General features: G+C 41.8%; 1 protein-coding gene across 3 annotated transcripts in view; it reads left to right on the top strand.

The window, feature by feature from the left end:
* Positions 1 to 20,636, top strand: part of RAPGEF4 (Rap guanine nucleotide exchange factor 4) — a 226,153-nt gene that overhangs the window by 91,110 nt on the left and 114,407 nt on the right. Inside the window, exons 2-3 of one of the 3 annotated variants that reach the window (XM_012806203.2) lie at positions 3,712 to 3,784; positions 8,386 to 8,405. In XM_012806203.2, coding sequence (XP_012661657.1) covers positions 3,712 to 3,784; positions 8,386 to 8,405 — 93 coding nt within the window. Of the gene's footprint in view, positions 1 to 3,711; positions 3,785 to 8,385; positions 8,406 to 12,598; positions 12,660 to 12,851; positions 12,900 to 20,636 lie in introns of those variants that run through there. The other 2 variants (XM_023514143.1, XM_023514144.1) reach the window with 2 other exon arrangements.

Below are 20,636 nucleotides of genomic sequence, written 5' to 3'. Positions count from 1 at the left end.
GGTTTTCTCCATTGTTATCAACAGAGTATTAGCAGAGTTTTTGAAACTTTGCCAAATTTTGCCAGGTAAAACATGATATCGTACTGTAGTTTTCTAATATGCCTTTCTGTTATTAGTGAAATACAGCATCTTTTTATATGACATTTTCTTTCACAGGCTGTGTTTTAAACTTATGCTTAGAAGATGAAATGCCGCCCGCAGATCAAGCAATATACAAACAATTTAAGAATCCCATGTTTTTGGATATAGGTTTTTTATTCTAGTTTGTTCTTATTATCCTATTACACGGTTCTCAGCAGTGCTGCATTAAAAATCAAGTTCCCAAGTTTAGTGAGTGTCTGTTAAAAAGTCCTCTATTAATTTTATTTATTTATTTATATTTTTATTGTTGGGAACTCATTGAGGTTGCCCAGAACCAGGTTACATGAATTGCTTTTGTTAGATAAGGACCCTCTTCTAACTGTGCCCTGCCCCCAAAAGTTGTACCACACCCCTTGTCCTTCACCCCCTCCTTCCTGCCCTTTCTCAGCTCTCCCCATCCCCCACCCCCCACCGTATACTAAGTCCTTAATTGTCCTCATATCAGAATTGAGTATATAGGATTCTTATTTCTCCATTCTTGTGATGCTTTACCAAGAATAATGTGTTCCACTTCCATCCAGGTTAATACAAACGATGTAAGGTCTCCATCTTTTTTTAGTGGCTGAATAGTATTCCATGGTATACATATACCGCAGCTCATTAATCCATTCCTAGGTTGGTGGGCATTTAGGCTGTTTCCACCTTTTGGTGATTGTAAATTGAGCTGCAATAAATAGTCTAGTGCAAGTGTCCCTGTGGTAAAAGGATTTTTTTTTCGTTTGGGTGGATGCCCAACAATGGGTTGTAGGATCAAATGGGAGGTCTCGCTTGAGTTCAGAAATGCTCATCATCCCTAATTATTAGAGAAATGCAAATCAAAACCACCCTGAGATACCATCTAACCCCAGCGAGAATGGCCCACATCACGAAGTCTCAAAACTGCAGAGGCTGGCATAGATGTGGAGAGAAGGGAGCACTTTCACACTGCTGGAGGGACTGCAAACTAATACAACCTCTTTGGAAGGAAATATGGAGAACCCTCTATTAATTTTAAAAGGTTGACTTTTTAGGGGTCTTTGTAATCTCCCCTGTACCAAAAGGTATTATACTGGAACCAATGTTTTATTAAATTATTTTTAATTTCAGTTCAACAATGACATGAATGAAACTATTTGGAAGTTTGAACATCAACTGGATACTACAAAGTTGTTACATTTTTTAGCTGTGATAATGGTATTGTGGTTTTTTTTTTTTTTGAGACAGAGCCTCAAGCTGTCCCCCTGGGTAGAGTATCGTGGCATTACAGCTCACAACAACCTCCAACTCCTGGGCTCAAGCAAGTCTCCTGCCTCCGCCTCCCAAGTAGCTGGGACCACAGGCGCCTGCCACAACGCCTGGCTATTTTTTGGTTGCAGCCATCATTGTTGTTTGGCGGGTCTGGGCTGGGGATTCGAACCTGCCAGGTTTATGTGGCTGGCGCCTTAGCCGGTTGAGCTATAGGCACCGAGCCTGTGGTTTTGTTTTAAAAAAGGGTCCTTATCTTTTGGATTAAATATTTATGGATCCAATGATAAAGTATCTGGGATTTTCTTCAAAATAATTCTGGAATGAATAAGTGAATAGATGAAATAATATTGGTAATGAGTTAATAATTATTGACTTACAATTATTGTATTTTTATATTTGTTTGGAATTTTCTAGAAAAATTCAGAAATTCAACAGATAAGCATTAAGTTCATATTATATGCAAGACATAGTGCCTTGTGTTACAGAAAATAGATACTTCTCAAGTGCAGGGGACCTTGTTTGCTTGTTCTCTGCAATGACTCCAGTGCTTAGGACACTGTGTACACCCAGCAGGTGCTCAATACAGCATGTCCTGAAGTCCAGCCTGTATGCTCCTTCCCAAAAGGCTGCTCTATTCTGTGTTTTCATGAGCTCTGGCCCTGATGATGTATTCTTTGAGAGAGCAACTGACTAGGGGCTATACGGTTTGAGAGGGTGAAATCCCATTCATCCAGGGACAGGAAGGTGCTTATATGGAGTTCATGGGTATTGACATTGGGATGCCGGAGACGAAGAACATTAGTCACATTCGAGACAAGATTTCTAAGCAAAGTAAAATGGCCCCTTTGACATGGATGATTTCTTTTAGGAGTCTGTTAGGGAGCTGCTAATGATATGAAGAATAACTCAAAAGGCTGCAAGAAGATCACAAAACCTTAGAACATCATCAGTCCTCCTCTGCAGTCTTGGAGCTTTTTGTTTTGTTTAGAGCCCAGAATATTATGATGCCCAGAAATGTGCTTAATGAATGTTCTCTCCTGAAAAAGAAGAGTAGATGGTGTCATATGGAAAAAGAGAATCAGACTTGGGAAATTATCAAAAGAGATAGCAGGAACACAGGGTGGTCCTATGGGTATGTTTGAGTGATTAGCTCAGAGGCAGAGAGAATCATGGTTTTCATGCTTGTTTGCAGGTGTTAGTATGAGAAGAAACAAAGACTTTTTTTAAAAAAGCTAGTCATATCTTGACTAGAAGAAGGGTCTTTTGAGAAAGCATCAATGTCACATTACATCCGCCATTCAAATCAACCAAATGGGCCAGATGGTTGCCAGAATACTGCATGTTGCCAGCTGCCCATTGCTACACGTGAAGTCTTTTCAGCTGACATTTATGTAACCCACGAGCGCACTATGGAGTGTTGATTCTTTTGAAGCTGTTTAACATTTATGTGTCATCATAATTATAGGCCATAAATATACGTGACATCATGTAATAAATAAAATTGCCCAGCTTTCATTCTGAAGGGGAGGAGACTCTACTTATTACCTGAGAGGAGAGCGTGGCTAATGCTCACTTGCCAGTCTGTAAATGTCTCTCCTTTCTAGCCCTTGCTCTAACTTGGCTTTGTGCTCCCCAAATCATCTTCCTCCCACATGGCAGACTCCGGGGGCTGATGTCCAGGGGTAAGCCCCGGGTTTTAGAGCATGCCCGGACCCAAAGTCAGGGAAATACAATTCAGGGGCATTCTAAATTAAGCCAAACCACTTTCTCTGACACACACCAAAAATTCTTTGGAGGTCCCATAGCAGGCAGGTGTACAGAGTCAAAGGAAGTAGGTAAATGGTCGCGAATCAGCATCTTTCAAAACGGACATTTTTCTCGAGATGCATTTCTTTTTGAGTTGAAAGAAGCTGATTCAGTGCCATTCACCTATTAAGAAGCCAGCACATGTATTTGTATCTGCATCAATAGAAGCCAAGTGCCGTTTTTCTTCCCTCTACAAAAAGCTGAGCATGTGTTTGCAGGGGTGGAGAGGGGAGCAGGGGTGGAGGAGCGTGAAAAGCCTGCCCAATTCACTCAGCTGCAAACATGTAAATGAGCAGGCTGAGAGAGACCCCCCGCCCCAGGTGGGCCGGGGGCACATTCAGGCCTGCTCGGGAAGACGTCTTTAGAACACACATCTTTATTTTACACCAGAGACCCCAGACTGCATGTTTCAGGGCTCTATAAATACAAGGCTCAGATGCTTCCTGACACCCAGCATTTCTGCTTTTTAACATGTAAATAAATGGATGCTCCAAGTGAGTAAATATCTGTGGTTGAGTTTGCAATCTTGTCTTTCAGAAATATCGACAGTACATGGCAGGACTTCTGGCTCCTCCTTATGGTGTTATGGAAACAGGCTCTAACAATGACAGTAAGTGGAAAACGGGAACATTTTGTATCTAAAAATTTGTCGCGTGGTGTGTGTTTTCATGTGACAAAATATATATATATACGTCCTACACCAGCTTGATGGAGTACGTCTCCAGACTCTTCTGTGGATAAACAAACCTGCCAGCACACTTGAGGCATTTTTAAAGCAATGGTTAATAGGGTATTATTTTGTGGTCTTAGCTGATACAGGGAGGTGTGCTCTGGTGCCAGCAGGGTCCTCCGCATGCTCAGAATCCTTTCTCAGAATAGCTTCACCTTATAGTGGAATCCAGTTTCTGTGTTTTTGTGCCCTTTTAAAAATGGGATTCATGAATGGATTTTGTCTCAGTCACATCTAGATACCTGAGAGCCCTGCCTCTTGCGAATTTTGATTTGCATATTTTGACAGAGGAGAGAAACAGGGGGGTCATTTATTTAATCTCCTTAAGTCATGGCCTCTTCAAATTCCAGGTCTTTGTAGGTTTTAGGTGCTTATACCACACATACACAGAGGTGACTGCAAGGTGACCGATAGATTAATTTGCTTAGCTGTAGTAATAATTTCAGCTGGAACGTGTATATCAAAACGGCATGTTGTAGATAGTAGATATTAAACACATTGATCTCAGCTGGGTACCTGTAGCTCAGTGGTGAGAGTGCTGGCCTGGTGCAGCAGGGGTGGCAGGTTTGAACCCAGCCTGGGCCTGCTTAATAGAAAAAAAAATTCCGTTCTAAAAATCCAGGCTTTTTATGAGAGAGCAGCCATGTTACCATTGCTGGCGTTGCTCTGTGCATCTTGAGTCTCCTCGCTAAGCACTCGTGTGCATATATGTGCAACAAGGGGTCTTCAGAGCTGTGGCGCCTGTGCCAGCAGACACAGGGATGCAGCAGGCAGTGCCATCAGGACACACATCTTCGGAGCCACAGCCACCCTTCAGATCCTCTTCTGGTCTCCTAGAGTTCCCACTCTCCCTCTCAGATTTGTCACTCTGTGGCTGATCTTTGTCCCTGCCTGACCAAGATCTCGAGTGCGTGTCCTCATTTTCCTTCCCCATTTCACCTTGTCTCTGCAGCCTCAGCCTCCTCTCCCCTGCAGAGTGGGGCCTGGGAGGGACAGGTCTTTCTTTCCTTTCCTCCCCTCGTCTTGGTTTTGGTTCCTCTCTGGGCTGAGCGTGGGGTGACTGGCTAGCTAGAGGACCTGAGCTGCAATCCTAACTGTGCTGTCTTCTAGCCGTGTGACCTTAGGCAAGCATTTAATCTCTCTGTGCCTCAGTTTCCCTGTAGGACTGCTGTGAGGATTAGATGAATCAAAGCATGTCAAGTGTTTAAAAGCGTGTTGGTCATATAATAAGCTCCCAGATGGTGTTAGCTACCATTTTCTCCCCCTCAGTCACTGGGGAAGGCCCAGTCATTCCCATTCTCCATCCTTTCTGACTTGAATGAACCATCCACGGTCAGACTCCCTCCTCCCACAGCGCCCAGGGCTCCCCTGACCACGCTGGTCTTCTCCGGTCTCTCCAGCCATTGCATTTCTGACTCTTTCAACTCTTTCTTAGGTACTTTCTTTCCCTCCCTGAAAAGTTTAGTTATTTCCTAAGAGTGTGGCCATGGCTGTTTTTCTCTTCTCCATGTTTTACTTCCTTTCCTACAATTGATCCATATACTTTGCAAGCCAGTAACCTCTGTTGCCCTCCCAGGGGCAGCCTAATTGCTGGGTCTCTGCCTATGCAGCCTGCTGCCCCCTCAACCTCAGAATGTCGGTAAGGGAAAGTATACCAACTCCCTCCAAACCACGCCTTCCTCCTGAAAGTCTGTTCCAGCAACTGTGTCTTTCTTCTACACAAGCTCTAAACTGCAAGCATCATGGACGCCTCCCCCTCAGCCCCACCCCTGAAGCCAGCCCCGTGCCCCACCCCCACTACTGTGCAGCATTCCCAGCCTGTCCCCCTGGGAAGGGCAGAGATGACTCAGCTGGCTCTGAACCTTCACCGTCTCACCCTGTGTCTGCCTACCCCGAAATTGCTTTTTTTTTTTTTCTTTGAGACAGAGCCTCAAGCTATCCCCCTGGGTAGAGTGCCATGGCCTCACAGCTCACAGCAACCTCCAACTCCTGGGCTCAAGCGAGTCTCCTGCCTCTGCCTCCCAAGTAGCTGGGACCACAGGCACCCGCCACAATGCCCGGCTATTTTTTGGTTGCAGCCGTCATCATTGTTTGGCGGGTCCGGGCTGGGGATTCAAACCTGCCACCTTAGGTATATGTGGCTGGCGCCTTAGCCACTCGAGCCACAGGCGCCGAGCCCCCCGAATTGCTTTTAATAATGAAAAACTTCAGACGTATGGGAAGTGGAAAGATAGGTACATCATTAACATCTCTATTTTTCTCACTTCAATTTAATACTTTAATGCCTAAATATGTTGTATTTTTATTAATAAATTAATATGTAGTTTAATAGCAGCATTTTGTCATTATCTCCTCCTTCTAGTCACATACATACATTTCACCTCAAATACTTATGCACGGTTTCTTTCTTTTTTTTTTTTTAGTGAGATAGACCAGGCTAGAATGCCATGGCAATCCGCATAGCTCACTGCAACCTTAAACGCCTAGACTCAAGTAATCCTCCCACCTCCGCCTCCCAGAGTGCTAGGATTATAGGCGTGAGCCACCATGCCCAGCCAGCAAGTGCCTTTGAAAATAAAAACTTTCCCATGTATAACCTCAGCACCATTGTCACACCTAATGACTGCCACGGTCTCCTTAGTAACATCCACCACTTATTCTGGATGTCATTGTCACTGATTGCCCAGACTGGTGTCCAAAGGCCATTGCACCTGATGTTTGTATCTTAAATATATTTTAGGGTTTTTTTCCTTTTTTGGAGACAGAGTCTCATTTTGTTGCCCTTGGTAGAGTGCATGGTTTCCTGGCTCACAGCAACCTCAAACTCTTGGGCTCAAGTGATCCTCCTGCCTCAGCCTCCCAATTAGGTGGGACTATAGGTGTCCACCACAGTGTCCAGCTATTTTTTTAGAGATGGGGTCTCACTGTGGCTCAGGCTGATCTCAAACTCCTGAGCTCAGGCAATCCCCTGGCCTTGGCCTCCTAGAGTGTATCTTTTAGTCTTGAATAGTTTCCTTCCCCTTCTCCTGTTATTCAGAACTTTTTATGATTGTCCATTGCCTGCCATGGGAGGTGAAATTCCAAGACTTTTAACACCTTAGCCCAACTATCAAATTCCTGCCTCAAATCGCTCTTCCATTATTATTTCTCTACAGATACTGTAATTTCTAGCCACTCATATGTATGGTGACTTGTGCAATTGCATATTTATCTTATTGAACCTCCCAGCTTCTGTTACGTCCCACACACCTCATGCCGTCAACTCTAGTTCTTTCAAATGGTTTTCGGAGGGACAGATAGGTGGATAGATGGACAGATGGATTCAAGATGAGTTTCAGAGCACTGACACTAGGCCATCCTTCCTTCTCCTGACAGATCAGAGAAGTGATGGCAAAGATGGCTATTAATACTCTTTCAAAGGACAGCTCTGTGCCCTGCTTCCCAACTGAGCTTTGATATCCTGGTGCTGTCTCAGTTGGGGATCGAAGCTTTAAAGAGGGAATGTCTCCAAATAGACTCTTCCATCCTTACCCCTCCTGCATCCTGTGCTGCTGCCGATTAGGATGGGCGCTCGGTTCTGTTCATACTAATGTTGTAAATCCTGCCTGGCCCCCGGGTAATCAGAAAGTCCTGTTTACTCAGAATTTGGAGGTACTGTATTTTCACATTGCAGAACACCTCACGCTACCCCGCTGATTTAAAGCAAGGTGCAAGCTGCCCATAGAAACCACCTGTTCTTCTGTCTCTTCAATGTAAAGCCACTGTGTCTGCTGTGCTGGGGGCACGACTCTCTGCTTGGCTGTGAGCCTGCCAGGATGATCGCCCTTACCGTGCTGTCAGGGGAGCAGGGCAAAGGAAGTGAAACAAAGTGGGGCTGACTATAGTAGATACTCAGAAAAAGTTTGCAAACGAGTGAACACATGAGCGAATGGATAATAATTATCTTTTTAGCTAAGAAAACTGAGATTCCCCCGAAACAGCCACTGCTGTGCCCAGGCCTAACTTGGAGGCCAGAGGAGTTCTCACGGTAGAAGTTGTTTTCTGCTGGTATTCTGTGTTTCTTGCCCCCGTGTTCAGATCACTGGAGCAGTGTGAAGTGGTTTGCTTTGTAAAAGTACAGTATCTTAAACTTAAGGGCTGATGTGTCTGTTCACAATGCTAAGCGTCCTGGTGCCTAAGTCAGTGGAATTGGTTCCTGATGGGTTTTCATCTCTGGGAAGGTAAAGTACGAGGTAGAGAAGCAGAATAAGCCTGGGTTTTGTTGTCTGGGCACATAGCCCTGCTCCTGATTCATTGATTTATTTTAGCCTAATTACGTAAGTTTTGTTTTATATTTCTAAGCAGCGTTATGTAAGTTTTTATGGAAACAAATTGAAACACTAAAATTTTACTTGTTTTGGTTCAGCAAAGGATTTTGGTTTCCCTTTACAGGTTGATCACATAATTCATGGCTTCTCTTTGTCTCTTTTTCCTCCCTTTAGGGATTCCTGACAAGGAGAATGTGAGTAGCCACTCTCTCTGCCTAACTTCCAAAAACTATCATAAGGTAAAAAAAATTGGGGTCACCCTGCCAGCAAAGAGAGCTCTTGATCCGCATTCAACAGAGCAGTAAACATTTTTCTAATCTCATTCTGGCATCTTTGGTGAGTTACTTTGAGATATAAAGGGGAGAAGGTTGATCGCGCTGACATGGTCATCACATGTCTGCGCTATTAACTAGTTTGAAGAAAGGTTATGCTAGGGGCAGATGGTACAATTGCTAAGTGTTTTCTGTTTCCCAGGGTGCATACATGGCCGTAGAACAAGTGAGTAGCCTAATAGCATACAGAAAACTTGTTGATTTTCCTTAACAGGACTGCAAACTATATAATTCAAGGCCAGTTGATGAATTCACCTGATTACATACAAGTGCACAAAAATCACCGTTTCTCTTCGGAAACTGAAAATAATGAACTGCTATAATTGTTTCTGCAAAACTGTATTCTTCCTGTAAAAGAGCAAAAGGCTCAGGACAAAGCTTTCCCTACCAGTGCCAAGCATGCATTCTAAGGATGGTAGTGAGTCGGGGCCCTATTTCTGTATGCAAATAATGATAATATCAATTCTATAAACTGGAATCTAGATCTAGAGAGCAATGTGGAAAGATTAATGCAGTGCTAGGCTGGCTCTCAGGTGTAACACCTTGTAACTGTGTTCCTTGATTATTACACCAGGTGGCAATGTCACAGAATTGTCTCCAGTCCCTTTCTCTGTTTTGGATCCTGTGTCTGTGGGAAGACACAGTGTCTGAATTAAATTTCGATTATTTCTGTATCTCTTTTCAGAGACCTGGCCCTAGCTTTCTTTCAGCCTTCCTCTTTTCAGAATGTTGGTTTTAAAGGGCTATTGGCAGATTCTAGCTCACTGCTCTGTCACTTAGGAATTTGGGTTCAAGACCTAGCAATGTCACTTCAAACATCACACTAAAATTTTACTTCATTTGGTTCAGCAAAACATTTCGTTTCCTAGCTATGGGGCCTCGCACAAGGGACTGGATTCCTCTAAGTGTACTGTGTCATCTTTAAAATTTAAATGTTAGACATGACTACCTTAAAAGGAGATTAAGAATATTGAATGAGATAATCTGTGGAAAGCATAGAGATAAGCACAGCAGAAGTTGGTAAGTGTTAGGACTATCATTGTGATTATTATTTTCTCAAGCATTGCCTAGCTATCTTTTCATCTCCAAAAAATGTCTTACCCTTTTAAAAATAACTGTTCTTTTGCCTTAAGGCACCTTTCTTCAATGAACCTTACCATTGATCTTTTGCTTTTAAAAATTTGTGTGTGTGTGTGTGTGTTGAGTAAAACTCTGAATAATCAGGCTTATAAAGACTCTAAAGCAACAGGCTCTAGAAATCTAAAGTAACACTTGGATTCTGCCACCATTCTAGACACAGATGTCCCAAATCATCTGTGCCGCAACAAATCCTACACAAAGCATTAGCCAAATGATGATGATAAAAGGGCCATGTACTTCCCATCGAGGGCTTATCAGTGATGTGGCGGCACACACAGAATGTCCACGCCCTGAGAGGGCTGAAATGTTCTAGGCTTCAAAAGGAAGCTCCATCCTCTCAGGCACTCACTGACCTTTATGTCGGATCCCCTGCAGAGGGACAGCAGGGACAAGGCTCAAGCAGAGGGCCGAACAGCTGTCACCGTGGAGCTCACTTTGTCACAGAACAGCAATTTGAAGTTTGCAGAATAACGAAGTTTGTCAGATACGATGGACTGTTAACGTGATCCGAAAGTTTTGGGGGACTGTCCAGGCCCGTCTCCCCGTGTTAGCGGTAGTAGGTGCGTATTTGCATTTCTCTGGGCTATTCCAGGTCCCATTCTCCAGCAAAGACAGAAGCTCACTTTAATTCTCTGTTAGCAAACAGAATAGATGCAGCCTCACCCGTGTTATGGAGAAAGCTTTCCGATGGCTTCAAAGTGCAGCAAATGAGATGAAAGCCGTGCCTAGGCTGCGCTGAAGCTCTAGAAACATAAAAAGGAGGCTGAGAGCCTTAAAGTGGTGCTAATTGAAATGTTTTCCTTTGTAAGAGGCAAGTTGTGTTATGTTGATTTCTTTTATCCTTTACCTTCTTTTACTGCATGTCGGACAATATTATATCCCCCTTATGTTTCTAAATAACAGTAATATGCCTGTGGATCAAAATAAAAGAAATTCAACTGTCTCACAGATTTTTTTTTTTTTTGTCAAAGCGTATTCTCCTTCCCAGCGTCTCCTCATAGTTCTGTTATTCCCTGTGTGTGACTTTTAAATCAACTCTACAGACATCAACATGGGGTGTTCGTAGCTGTCTTGCCAGCTAGATTTTGTTTGGATTCAGCCTTCCCATGCACAAGAACTTTCGATTCATAAATTGTACTCTCATAGAAACAAATGGCTGACAGTTACTTGCTGGATTGTTTTGTCTGCTCCTTCCACAGTTGATAAGGACATCATTTAACATTAGGTGACACAGGACACAGGAACCCATAAAATAATTAAGACACCAGAAATACAACCAGGGAGCCAATAAAGCAAATAAATTATTTGGTAGGGCTGTGATTGTTTGGGGCTGTTGACTTTATCAAGAAATTCTTTGCTTTGATCTGTTCGAGTTTGTATTTTTTCCCCTCTCCTGTTATGTGCTATACCTAACTGGCCGTGTTTAACAATGAAGTTAAAAATCACAACTGTAAGCAAGCTTGAATGTTGAAGGCAGAATGTTATGGTTGCCCTTTTACAGAATGAGCTTGCCTTTAATTTTGTGCTACCTACATAGAGTTTGTAATTTGTTGTGCTCTATCCTTTTGAGAGGGCAACTGCTGTGGGGTTTTGCAGGTTTAGAAGCTTGTGCTTTCCTTCTTCGGTGTGGAAGGAGCCGGAGAGATAGACTTGAGAAGATAAACAAAATAATCCCCTGGAGCCTGTTCACGAACATCTCGTTTCCAAACAGCCCATTTCAGGTCCTCCTTAGTTAGGTGGCTATCGTGTGGATATTCTGGCTAACAAGCTTTTTGCTAAATATTGGAGCGGGATTTCCCGACATAAATCACTAGCAATTCACAGCTCCAAGTGATTTCCCCGTTTCTAGAACTCATGCTAGCAATGAGTGAGGAGTCAGCCTCAGGGTCTTTTCAAACTTTTGGCAGGTCTTATGTTAAGGAGATTACTTAAAGCAGGAGTTTCTCCGAGTTTTTAAAATCATGGGTCATTGATATGAAAATAATAATTAAAAATGATTACAAAGACATAAAGTTTTCAATGGCAACTGGTACAGGAATAGTTTTCAGAGTTGGTGGAAATTCTCACAAAGGAGGGGCAATAGAATAATAAAAAGCTAGTAACTATTAGGGTCAAAATATTAGGAATTTGGGGGATTTGGAGGAATATAGTCACATTTATTTCTCTTTATTGTTGCTCTTTTTCAAGGTTAGAGAAAACAAATGAGAACATTTTCCAGCTATGCTATGACGTCTTATTTTACCCTACAGATTGGCGATGACAATGTAATTCTGGGCCAGACAAAGAAACAGGACATTGTGTATTCTCCTAGAACCTTAAAATGTAAAAAACGAAGATACTCTCACGATAAATCCTTCCCACTCCAGCTTTAGAACACCTACAGAAGCAAACACACAGTCTTCCACAGAACACAGTTTTTAAAACTCTGCTTTACGACACGACTGACACAGGCCCGGAGTCCCTGAGGACACCTGGGCCAGCTTCCCAGGTTTGCCCTTGGCAGCTCTTTCCTTCTGCCGTAGATGCGAGTGGTTTGACTCGTGTCGCTGCCACTCTGAGACCCCTGTGTAGTCCCCCAAGGATGAGAAGCTCTTAGGAGAGTGAAACGACAAGATACTACGGACTTAGAAACCCCTGAGCCTGCTCGTTCTGATTTTGAAGGACAAATTGCTTATCCCCCAAGTGAAGATTGGGTTTGGCCGGCTGCTGGCCTTCCCGCAAGTTGTGTAATGTGCAAATACTCCTTTTGTTAGCTGGCCTGGTAGAAAGCACAGCCTGGTGAGCTGAAACTTACTTACTCTGCCCCACCTCCTGGAAAACACCAGTGACTTAGTGTCATAGGTGCCAAGGACAACTTCAGCTGTCCCGTCTCTGAAGAAATGTTTGTTTTTGTATGTGTGAGTTGTGTGTTTGGTGGGGCAGAGTGTCCTTGCTGAAGTTCTCTCTGCTTTTCATTCCATCTGTTCCTCTGCTTTGGTATGAAAACTAACTGCACCGTCTCTCTCTGTAGCTGGCTGCTAAAGTGGTATATTGACTAAATTTTTAGGACGGTGCCTAGCTGTCCTCCATGTAAATAGCAAATAGAAACTGTAGGTCACACTCCAAAGCTCTGCCCCTTCTTCTGTTGTTGGCATTGGTCGAATGTGCTCGACCTAGGCTGTTGTCCGCGTTGGTTGCTGTGAACGCCCTGGACCTTGTTCCCGGGACCTGCTTGCTGTGAGTTTGCCTGTGGAAAGGCCGCGCACTGGGCTGTGCTGGGGTGGTGGTGCATTGTTGTATTTTAGAATTATTTGTGTAATAACATTTGATGAGTCATTTTTTAAGGTTCTAAGTTTGGTTTCTTTATATTTTTAACTCTTTTGTAAAACAGAACTTTTACATTTTCCCATGCTTTTCTGGGATTGATAGATCCACTAACCCCTGCGTTGTGTGTGTTCACTCAGCCACTCGGAATCTGACTTGGACAAGCTACCCCCAAAGACACTGGCAGTGTCTTGATGTTTTCAAAAAATAATAATAAGGGAAATAAGATTCCCCTATCTCTCTGGCCCACAGCTTCTTCTTGGTCTCCCTTTAGAAACTGATGAAGTGGCTGAGTATGGGCTGCTGGGAATTCACCCCCCCTTGTCCCATCTTTAGCAGTGGGGGAGGCGTGTCATGTCTGGGTAACGCTAATATACTCTGCTGCTGATTCCAAAGTGGTAGGCAAGCATATGCCGTCTTCCCAAATATTTTATCCTGTCCTGAGCATAATTAGCTTCATCACCAGTTACTTCGGGCTGCTAGCACGTTATCTCAGTTAATATAGTATCACTTATGTTTGATGTATTTGAATTTTTATTGTTCTTGTTCTGAGAAATTGAGAACAAATTGTTTACAAAATATGTCTTATGGTTAGGAGAGAAAATTGTAGTGTTCTCAGATTGGATAAATTAATCTAGCATTGACATGTCATTTAGAAATTGGATTCTTTGTCATTAATGATTCTGTGTCAGGCGTGCTCCCCTGAGTCCACAGATATTAAAGTACTCTGTAGTCATTCTCCTTACCTTTAGGTAGAATTACATCGAAGACAGAGGATAGATAAATATACATACATGTAGATACACATACAGACACACGTGTGTATTTATGTATATATCAATATATATCTACATACTTTTGTTTTTAAAAAAATTTTACAAAATAAAATTGTCAAATCATCTTTAGTAATGTGGTTTAAAATTTTTCAGAATTCTTAAGGTCAGTTTTTATAAATGTTTACATCCTCTTCAGTTTAGTTTTATTTTCTAATTTCCTTTAGACAAAGAATGACTCAGAATCACCCATAGAATATTCCATTCACTTGCTTGAAAACCTTTAATTTAACTAACATTTATTGATCAATCTCAGGCCCCTATGAAAATAAATAAAACTGGTCCATTCCTTCAGGGAGTTGCAGTCCAGCAGATAGAGGCAGACACGGGAATGGATAAGGAGGAGGAAGTATTGTGGGTGTGTTTGTAGTTAGGATACTGCGGCCTTAGCATGTGGAGTTAGGAACTCATCAGGCTCAAGTTAAATTCCTAGCTCTGCTAATTACCAACCCTGTGAACAACATGAACAAATTACTTCACCTCGTTACTCCTTTGTCTCCTCATCTAAAGAATAAGAATAATGGTAATGTAGTGCCCCAGTGGGTTTCCAAGAACATTAATAAGATACTGCACACCAAGGGCTTAGCCAGTGCCAGCTCCAGGATCCGCCTGTGGACACACATGTGGGACTGTGTACTTCTCTACAGGGAGAAGCCTTCCAGAGGAGGTAATGCCTGTGTGTGTGCTTGAGAGAAGGTGGGTGTTACCCAGGTAGAAAGGAAAGGCTATTCCTGGCTGAGAGCATTGCATGAAGTAAGAAAAAGAGTACCAGAATGTTCTCTTTTGAGGCTAGCTTCGTCAGATCTAAAAATCAAATACTAATTATTTTAGGCACTGCACTTTCTAAGGATCTCTCTCCAAGTTATCAAAACATGGCTTCCAAGCTACAGGCATTTCAGGTCCAAAAAAAAAACATCTCCCTTCCCCCAAGCTTCATCTGTTTTGAATCTGGAGGGGTAATTAGCTGAGCCTTCTCCTATTCCTACTTCCCCAAATCATGCCTTCTTTTTTTAAATGACAGAACTAGGTTGCTGATGCTTTTGAAGCCTATTGTTCACTCTGACCTCCGGCTCCTTTTCTGTGATAATTGCCCAGTCAGTGCTCCCTCATTTCTGTTGTTTTCCTTTGTGTTCTCCCCCCTTCTTTGTATGAACTACTTTGCAAAGCTTTCTATTGAATTTTGCTCCCCTTTCCCTTTTTGTTTGTCAAGGTCATTTTAAATTTCAATCTGGTTCTCCTAACTGCCAGCCACCTCCACTCAATTGGGTATCATTGTTAAATTTGGTAAAGAATGCTTTTGATTCCATAGCCAAGGCATTAATAAGCATATTAAATCCAGCAGCATTCAGCTGAGGACCTAACCTTGCAGAATTCAAGATTTTAGTGCTAATTTATTTGCATACATGATACACAATTGCCCCAACCAAGCATGAAAAAGAAATTAGGAAAACATACCCTGAAAATACTGGGTAAAGCAAGTGCTAAGTCCTTGGATTCACTTCCATCATGCTTTTCACTCAATTGTAGTTTGAGGTGCAGGAAAGACAATAATTTTCTTTCTGTCTCAGAAGACTTCCCTGTGACTGAGTTCAGGGCTGAGTCATTGTTACAATCCGTGTCCCTGTAGGTAGGTGTTTATCAGTTTCCATCCCTGACACTTAGTAACCAGAGACACTGAACAAGTCACCCCCATGAGCTTCAGTGTCTTCACCCATATAATGGTGATCTGACCCACCCCAGTAAAAGGATTGATTAGATAAAGCATGGGGCAAATTCTAAAACTTGACACTGCTCTCAAATATAAAACTTTGTAGTACACTTCCCTGGAACTTAATCCTAACAGGATCACACCCTCATCAACACAGCCCCAGTCCGCGGACATTTTTCTAACTTAAGGGGATGATGAAGTTGGCCTGTGGGTTCTGGTTTCCATGGCAATTGGGTTTGGAAAGGTTGTAGAGGTCCTCTTACATCCTGTTAGGCTGTGGTCCGGTTCTCAGTTCTGGAAAGGCTTCAGGATGACAAATGGAAAGTCATTCATCTTCGTGTCTTATAATTGGCTAAGACAGGAGGATGAAAAAATTCCTAAGTCACGCTGAGTTCCTCCACTGCGCTGTTATTCGATAGTCTAATCTCTCCTCCAAAGTCACCACAAAGGTGGGCCAGAATAGAGAGTGAGAGAAGGAACAAAAAGATGAGCTGGGAGGGCACCCGGCTTGCTTGGGGCACAGTGGAGAACAAGGATGTTACCGCAGCAGTCCACCCAGGACCTTCTGGTTTTAGGGTATGTGAGGTTTTCAAGTATTATGTTTTACCAATCCTCCTTTTATCAATGTAAGAGCATTGCAACCTACAAATGCCTAGTAAGGAATTTGTAACATAGACGCAAAAATAGTTCTGTCATTCAATAATTCTCTTAAATGATGGAAACAGTTACCCACCACCACTTCCAGCTTGATGTTCTGTGTTTTCTTCCTTTTTCCCTTGGGTGTCTGGAGTATTCAGAGAAACACGTCGGCGCCCCCTGGTGGTCATCCCTGCGTTTCTGCATGCTTTATCTTGAAGTTTTAGTTACTTCATACAAGATATTTGGATGAACATGGAAATAGTCATAGTAAATGTCATTTTCTTTTGTAAGATGCCTGATTCTTGAGACCCTCCAAATTACCCAAAATATCCAGTTGATTTATTCATTCATCAGTTCGTATATGCACATATACGGTCTTCTCTTCTATCATGTTGATATGTGATTTTCCTGAAGGCAGGACTGTCTGGTCTACAAGTCCACAGAGAGAACTGAGTTCTAATCCTGAACATTAAACAAATTTTCCCAAAGAGTGAGTCTATGAATTAGCAAGTTTTATTTTTTTATTTTACTTATTTTGCAGTTTTTGGCCAGGGCTGGGTTTGAACCCGCCACCTCCAGCATATGGGGCTGGCACCCTACTCCTTTGAGCCACAGGCGCTGCCCCTGCATCAGCAAGTTTTTATAGAGTATTCACTGACTATTAGAACAGAGTGAAGCATTGTGAGAAATAACTTGTTACCATTTAAAAAACACACGAACAAGCTCTTTAATAATAGTTGGTAATGTCACAGTATTTCTTTTTCTTGTTTAAATCATATTCCAATTCTGTTTTACCTATAACATTTTATCCTATTAGAATGCTTTTTTTTACAGACCAGATGCCTTTTTCATTGCATCGGTATATTAGTTAACATAGAGGTTTAGCCACAATAACAAAAACTCAGACATAATAGGTCTTCAATAAAATAGAGGATTATTTTTCATTCATGTTACCTGTCCAAATGTGGGCTGTCCAGGAATAATATGGTAGCTTCACGTTGTAATGTATTTTTGTGATTTAAAGTCTCTTTGGATCACCCTTTTACACTTAGCATGTATCAAAAATATGTATAGAAATTTAAATCTTAGTGTTTTAAAATTTCCTGTGACAAGTCTTTATTGAACGTTTCTGTCCAGATTAAGTCATGACAGTCTTTGTACATAATTATTAAAACAAAGTAAATACTTTATAAATCTGTAAAAACTTTATTAAACACTTAAAAATTGTTATTGGGGACGCATCTCTGAGTGACCTGATATCTTTTAAAAAATGGATCAGTGTAAAAAAATAGCAGTTTAACATCAATTTTATTCCTCTTCTTGATTTTATATAGGTGAGCCTTGGGAAAACTCTGTCACATAAGTAAGAAGATGGGAATGGAAGTAGTTTTAAATAGCAATGTTACTGAATTCTTTGACTTCTAGGAAACTGGTGTGATACTTCCTGGAAAGCTAGAAGTGATGGTGTAGTCACAGTGGAGGTGGTGGGAAGTGTTACATTCCCGATGGATTTTAAAAATAGAGGCCCTAGGATTTTCTGGTGAGTTAAATAACGAGGTGAGAGAGGAAGTCCTCAAGGATGACTTCAAGGATTTTGGCCTGAACAGGTGGAAGGATGTGACTGCCATCAAGTAAGAAAGGGAAGGCTGAAGTGGGAGTGGATTTGGAGACCTAATTTGAATGTCACTGGACTGGGCAGTATCCAGGAATGAGGCGTGATTAGATTTTGGTATCATACCTATGTCCATTCAATAGCTAATGATAATAAACATTAGATCAGAAAGTGATAATGAGATAGAGGTGGGGATTTGGACCAAGTAGCGTGTGCCTGGGGCATGAATGAAATTAAAATGTGTCTAAAAGAAATGTAATAATGAGGCACGAATTGGCAAGAATTTTATTAGGTTTTGCTCCTCTATTGTATTTTGCAGGTTTAAGGGAATTTATGTTTGTAAGTAAACTCTGCACATGACTTCAGGTGTCACCTTTCAAATTAATAAACGGTTGATTTATGGAATTTCAAGTACAAACAGTAAATGAACCAGGCTAATATGGTATTTCTTAATAGACATCCTCAGGGACCTAATTTAATGAATAGGTAAAGAGATATTAATTGTAACTTAGCCCACAGATTATTTCTGTATGAATCAGTGATTTTAAATGGATATGGCCTGCTTGAAACAATTTGTTTTCTTAATGAGTTTAAGCATTCTCTTTATAGTTTCTATTAATGGGTTAATAACCCTTTTTTTCCTGAATAAATTAATTTTCTAGCCTACTTATAAATTTCCAATTAATAAAGTTTGAAGAGTGAGGTAATTCTGTGATAGTAGGAAGAAATGACCATATTTTATTTTATCCTTTTTGAATCAACTAACTTTTTTTTTTTGAGACAGAATCTTACTCTATTGCCCTGGGTAGAGTGCTGTGGCATCATAGCTCACATAGCTTACTCTGTTGCCCTGGGTAGGCTGCTGTGATGGCTTGGGCTTGAGCAATCCTCTTGCTTCAGCCTCCAGAGTAGCTGAGACTACAGGCGGGCACCACTATGCCCAGCTCGTTTTTCTATTTATGAGATCTTGTTCTTGCTCAAGCTGATCTTGAACTCCAAGTCCTGAGCTCATGCAGTCTGCCTGGCTCGGCCTCTCACATCAACTAACATTTGTTGAATGCCTGCTATCTGCCATGCAGACTCTGTACTTTGGCTCTGGAGATACAAAGTTTAATAAAATGAATTAGTGACTTCAAAGAGAAAACTGCCTAATGGAGGGGGAGACAGGTAAACAAATAATTATTTCAGAATGTGCTACTGGGAGAGAATGGAGGTAAGTGCCAAAATACCAAACTATGCACTGTAAGAGCCGTGTCACTTGAACCCAAAAGATTTCTGAGACAAGAATGTTTCCTTTTCCACCTACTCCCCAACAGTCACCTTCTTCACAAGAATAGGGAGTTACTAAGTTACTGTATAACTTGAGACTTCTAAGTTACAGGTGGCAGAAACCTTAAAACCACCTTAAAAGCAAATGAGAGAGGCACACATCCCCATTCCCCAGGAAGTGCAGGTGTGAGGCTGGCCTGGAGCTAACAGGAGACAAGGGCTCTGTTTCATATTGTTTTTCCCTAAGCCTAGAACCGTGACCACCCTACAGTTCTGGGTCCTTCCCCAGCAGCTACAGTGAGAAAACCTTGGGGAAGGCCTCTGAGCCACTGCGGGTTAGATTCCACTGTGAATTCAGCTCTGGAGATGGGGGGGGCGGGGGTGTCTGTGCCTAGAAGAATCCAGCCGGGTAAGAGATGGTAACTGTTGACTGCTTCTGCCCAGTGATGCACACGCAGCTGACTGCGGAAAACCAGCCCCCTTCATCCCAAGTACTCAGATAACATCATAATGCAATCAATATCCCATTTGGGGTTAGTCTTCATCCCTTGTTTATAAAGAAATCGGACAGATGTACTTATGAAAATGATGTTGACATCACATTTTGCAATAGCCTTGATTGCAATAAGCATTGTGCTTTAGAAAGTCCACGCATTCCATTCAATCAGAATCATAATTTCTTTTTCACTATCTTCTTAACATGTATGATGTGGAGAGGAACAAGGTTGGATCGTAAATCTTTTTGAGCTCCTTAGATGTGGGTGCTGAAACACTACTACACGACATAAGCAACGCCGTTTTCCCTAGAATATGACAGGAACTCTTTTTTTTTTTAACCTACATTTTTAGCCCTTTAAAATTCAGGAGCCAAATTTACATTCAGATGAATCATTGAAGTTTTATACTGTGTGCTTAAAAGGAGGTGTTTCTGCCAACAGCCTAAAATGAAGTCTAGCAAGACTGTGTATTTTTCAGAAACAATGGTTATTTTTTCCTGATCATATATATAATACTTCTTATATTGAATGTTTGGAAACATAAAAGTATTTTTTTTAGACCAAGTCTCACTCTGTTGCCCAGGGTAGAGTGCTATGGCGTCAGCATAGCAACCTAGCAAAACAACGTCAAAACTGAGGGCTGAAGCCATCCTCCTGTCTCAGCTTCCCAAGTAGCTGGGACTACAGGCACCCACCACAGCACCAGGCTAATTTTTCTATTTTTCCATAGAGACAAGGTCTCACTCATCAATCTGGTCTTGAACTTCTGAGCTTAAGTGATCCTTCTGCCTTGGTCTCCCAGAGTGCTAGGATTAAATTATTATTATTACTATTATTTTTAGTTTTTATAAATACCATCACCCAGAGATCTTTGTGTTTAGATATTTAATGTATAGAAACATATATATGTACATACCTATAGAAAGAAAATTTAGTTTAGGCTGTGTATAGTTTCATAGCATTCCTTTGTCAATTAAGTTTTTGAAAAGAACTCTTTTAATTGGTTAATATTGTCTCACCCTATTGGGGAATGAATTTCGTCTATAATAACTTTTTTTTTTTGGCCAGGGCTGGGTTTGAACCCACCACCTC

This window comes from Otolemur garnettii, unplaced genomic scaffold (assembly GCF_000181295.1).
Source record: "Otolemur garnettii isolate 467f Iridium unplaced genomic scaffold, OtoGar3 scaffold00048, whole genome shotgun sequence".
Classification (NCBI taxonomy): Eukaryota; Metazoa; Chordata; class Mammalia; order Primates; family Galagidae; genus Otolemur; species Otolemur garnettii.
The sequence above is the reverse complement of the archived record's forward strand: the minus strand, read 5'-3'. Positions and strand labels throughout refer to the sequence as shown.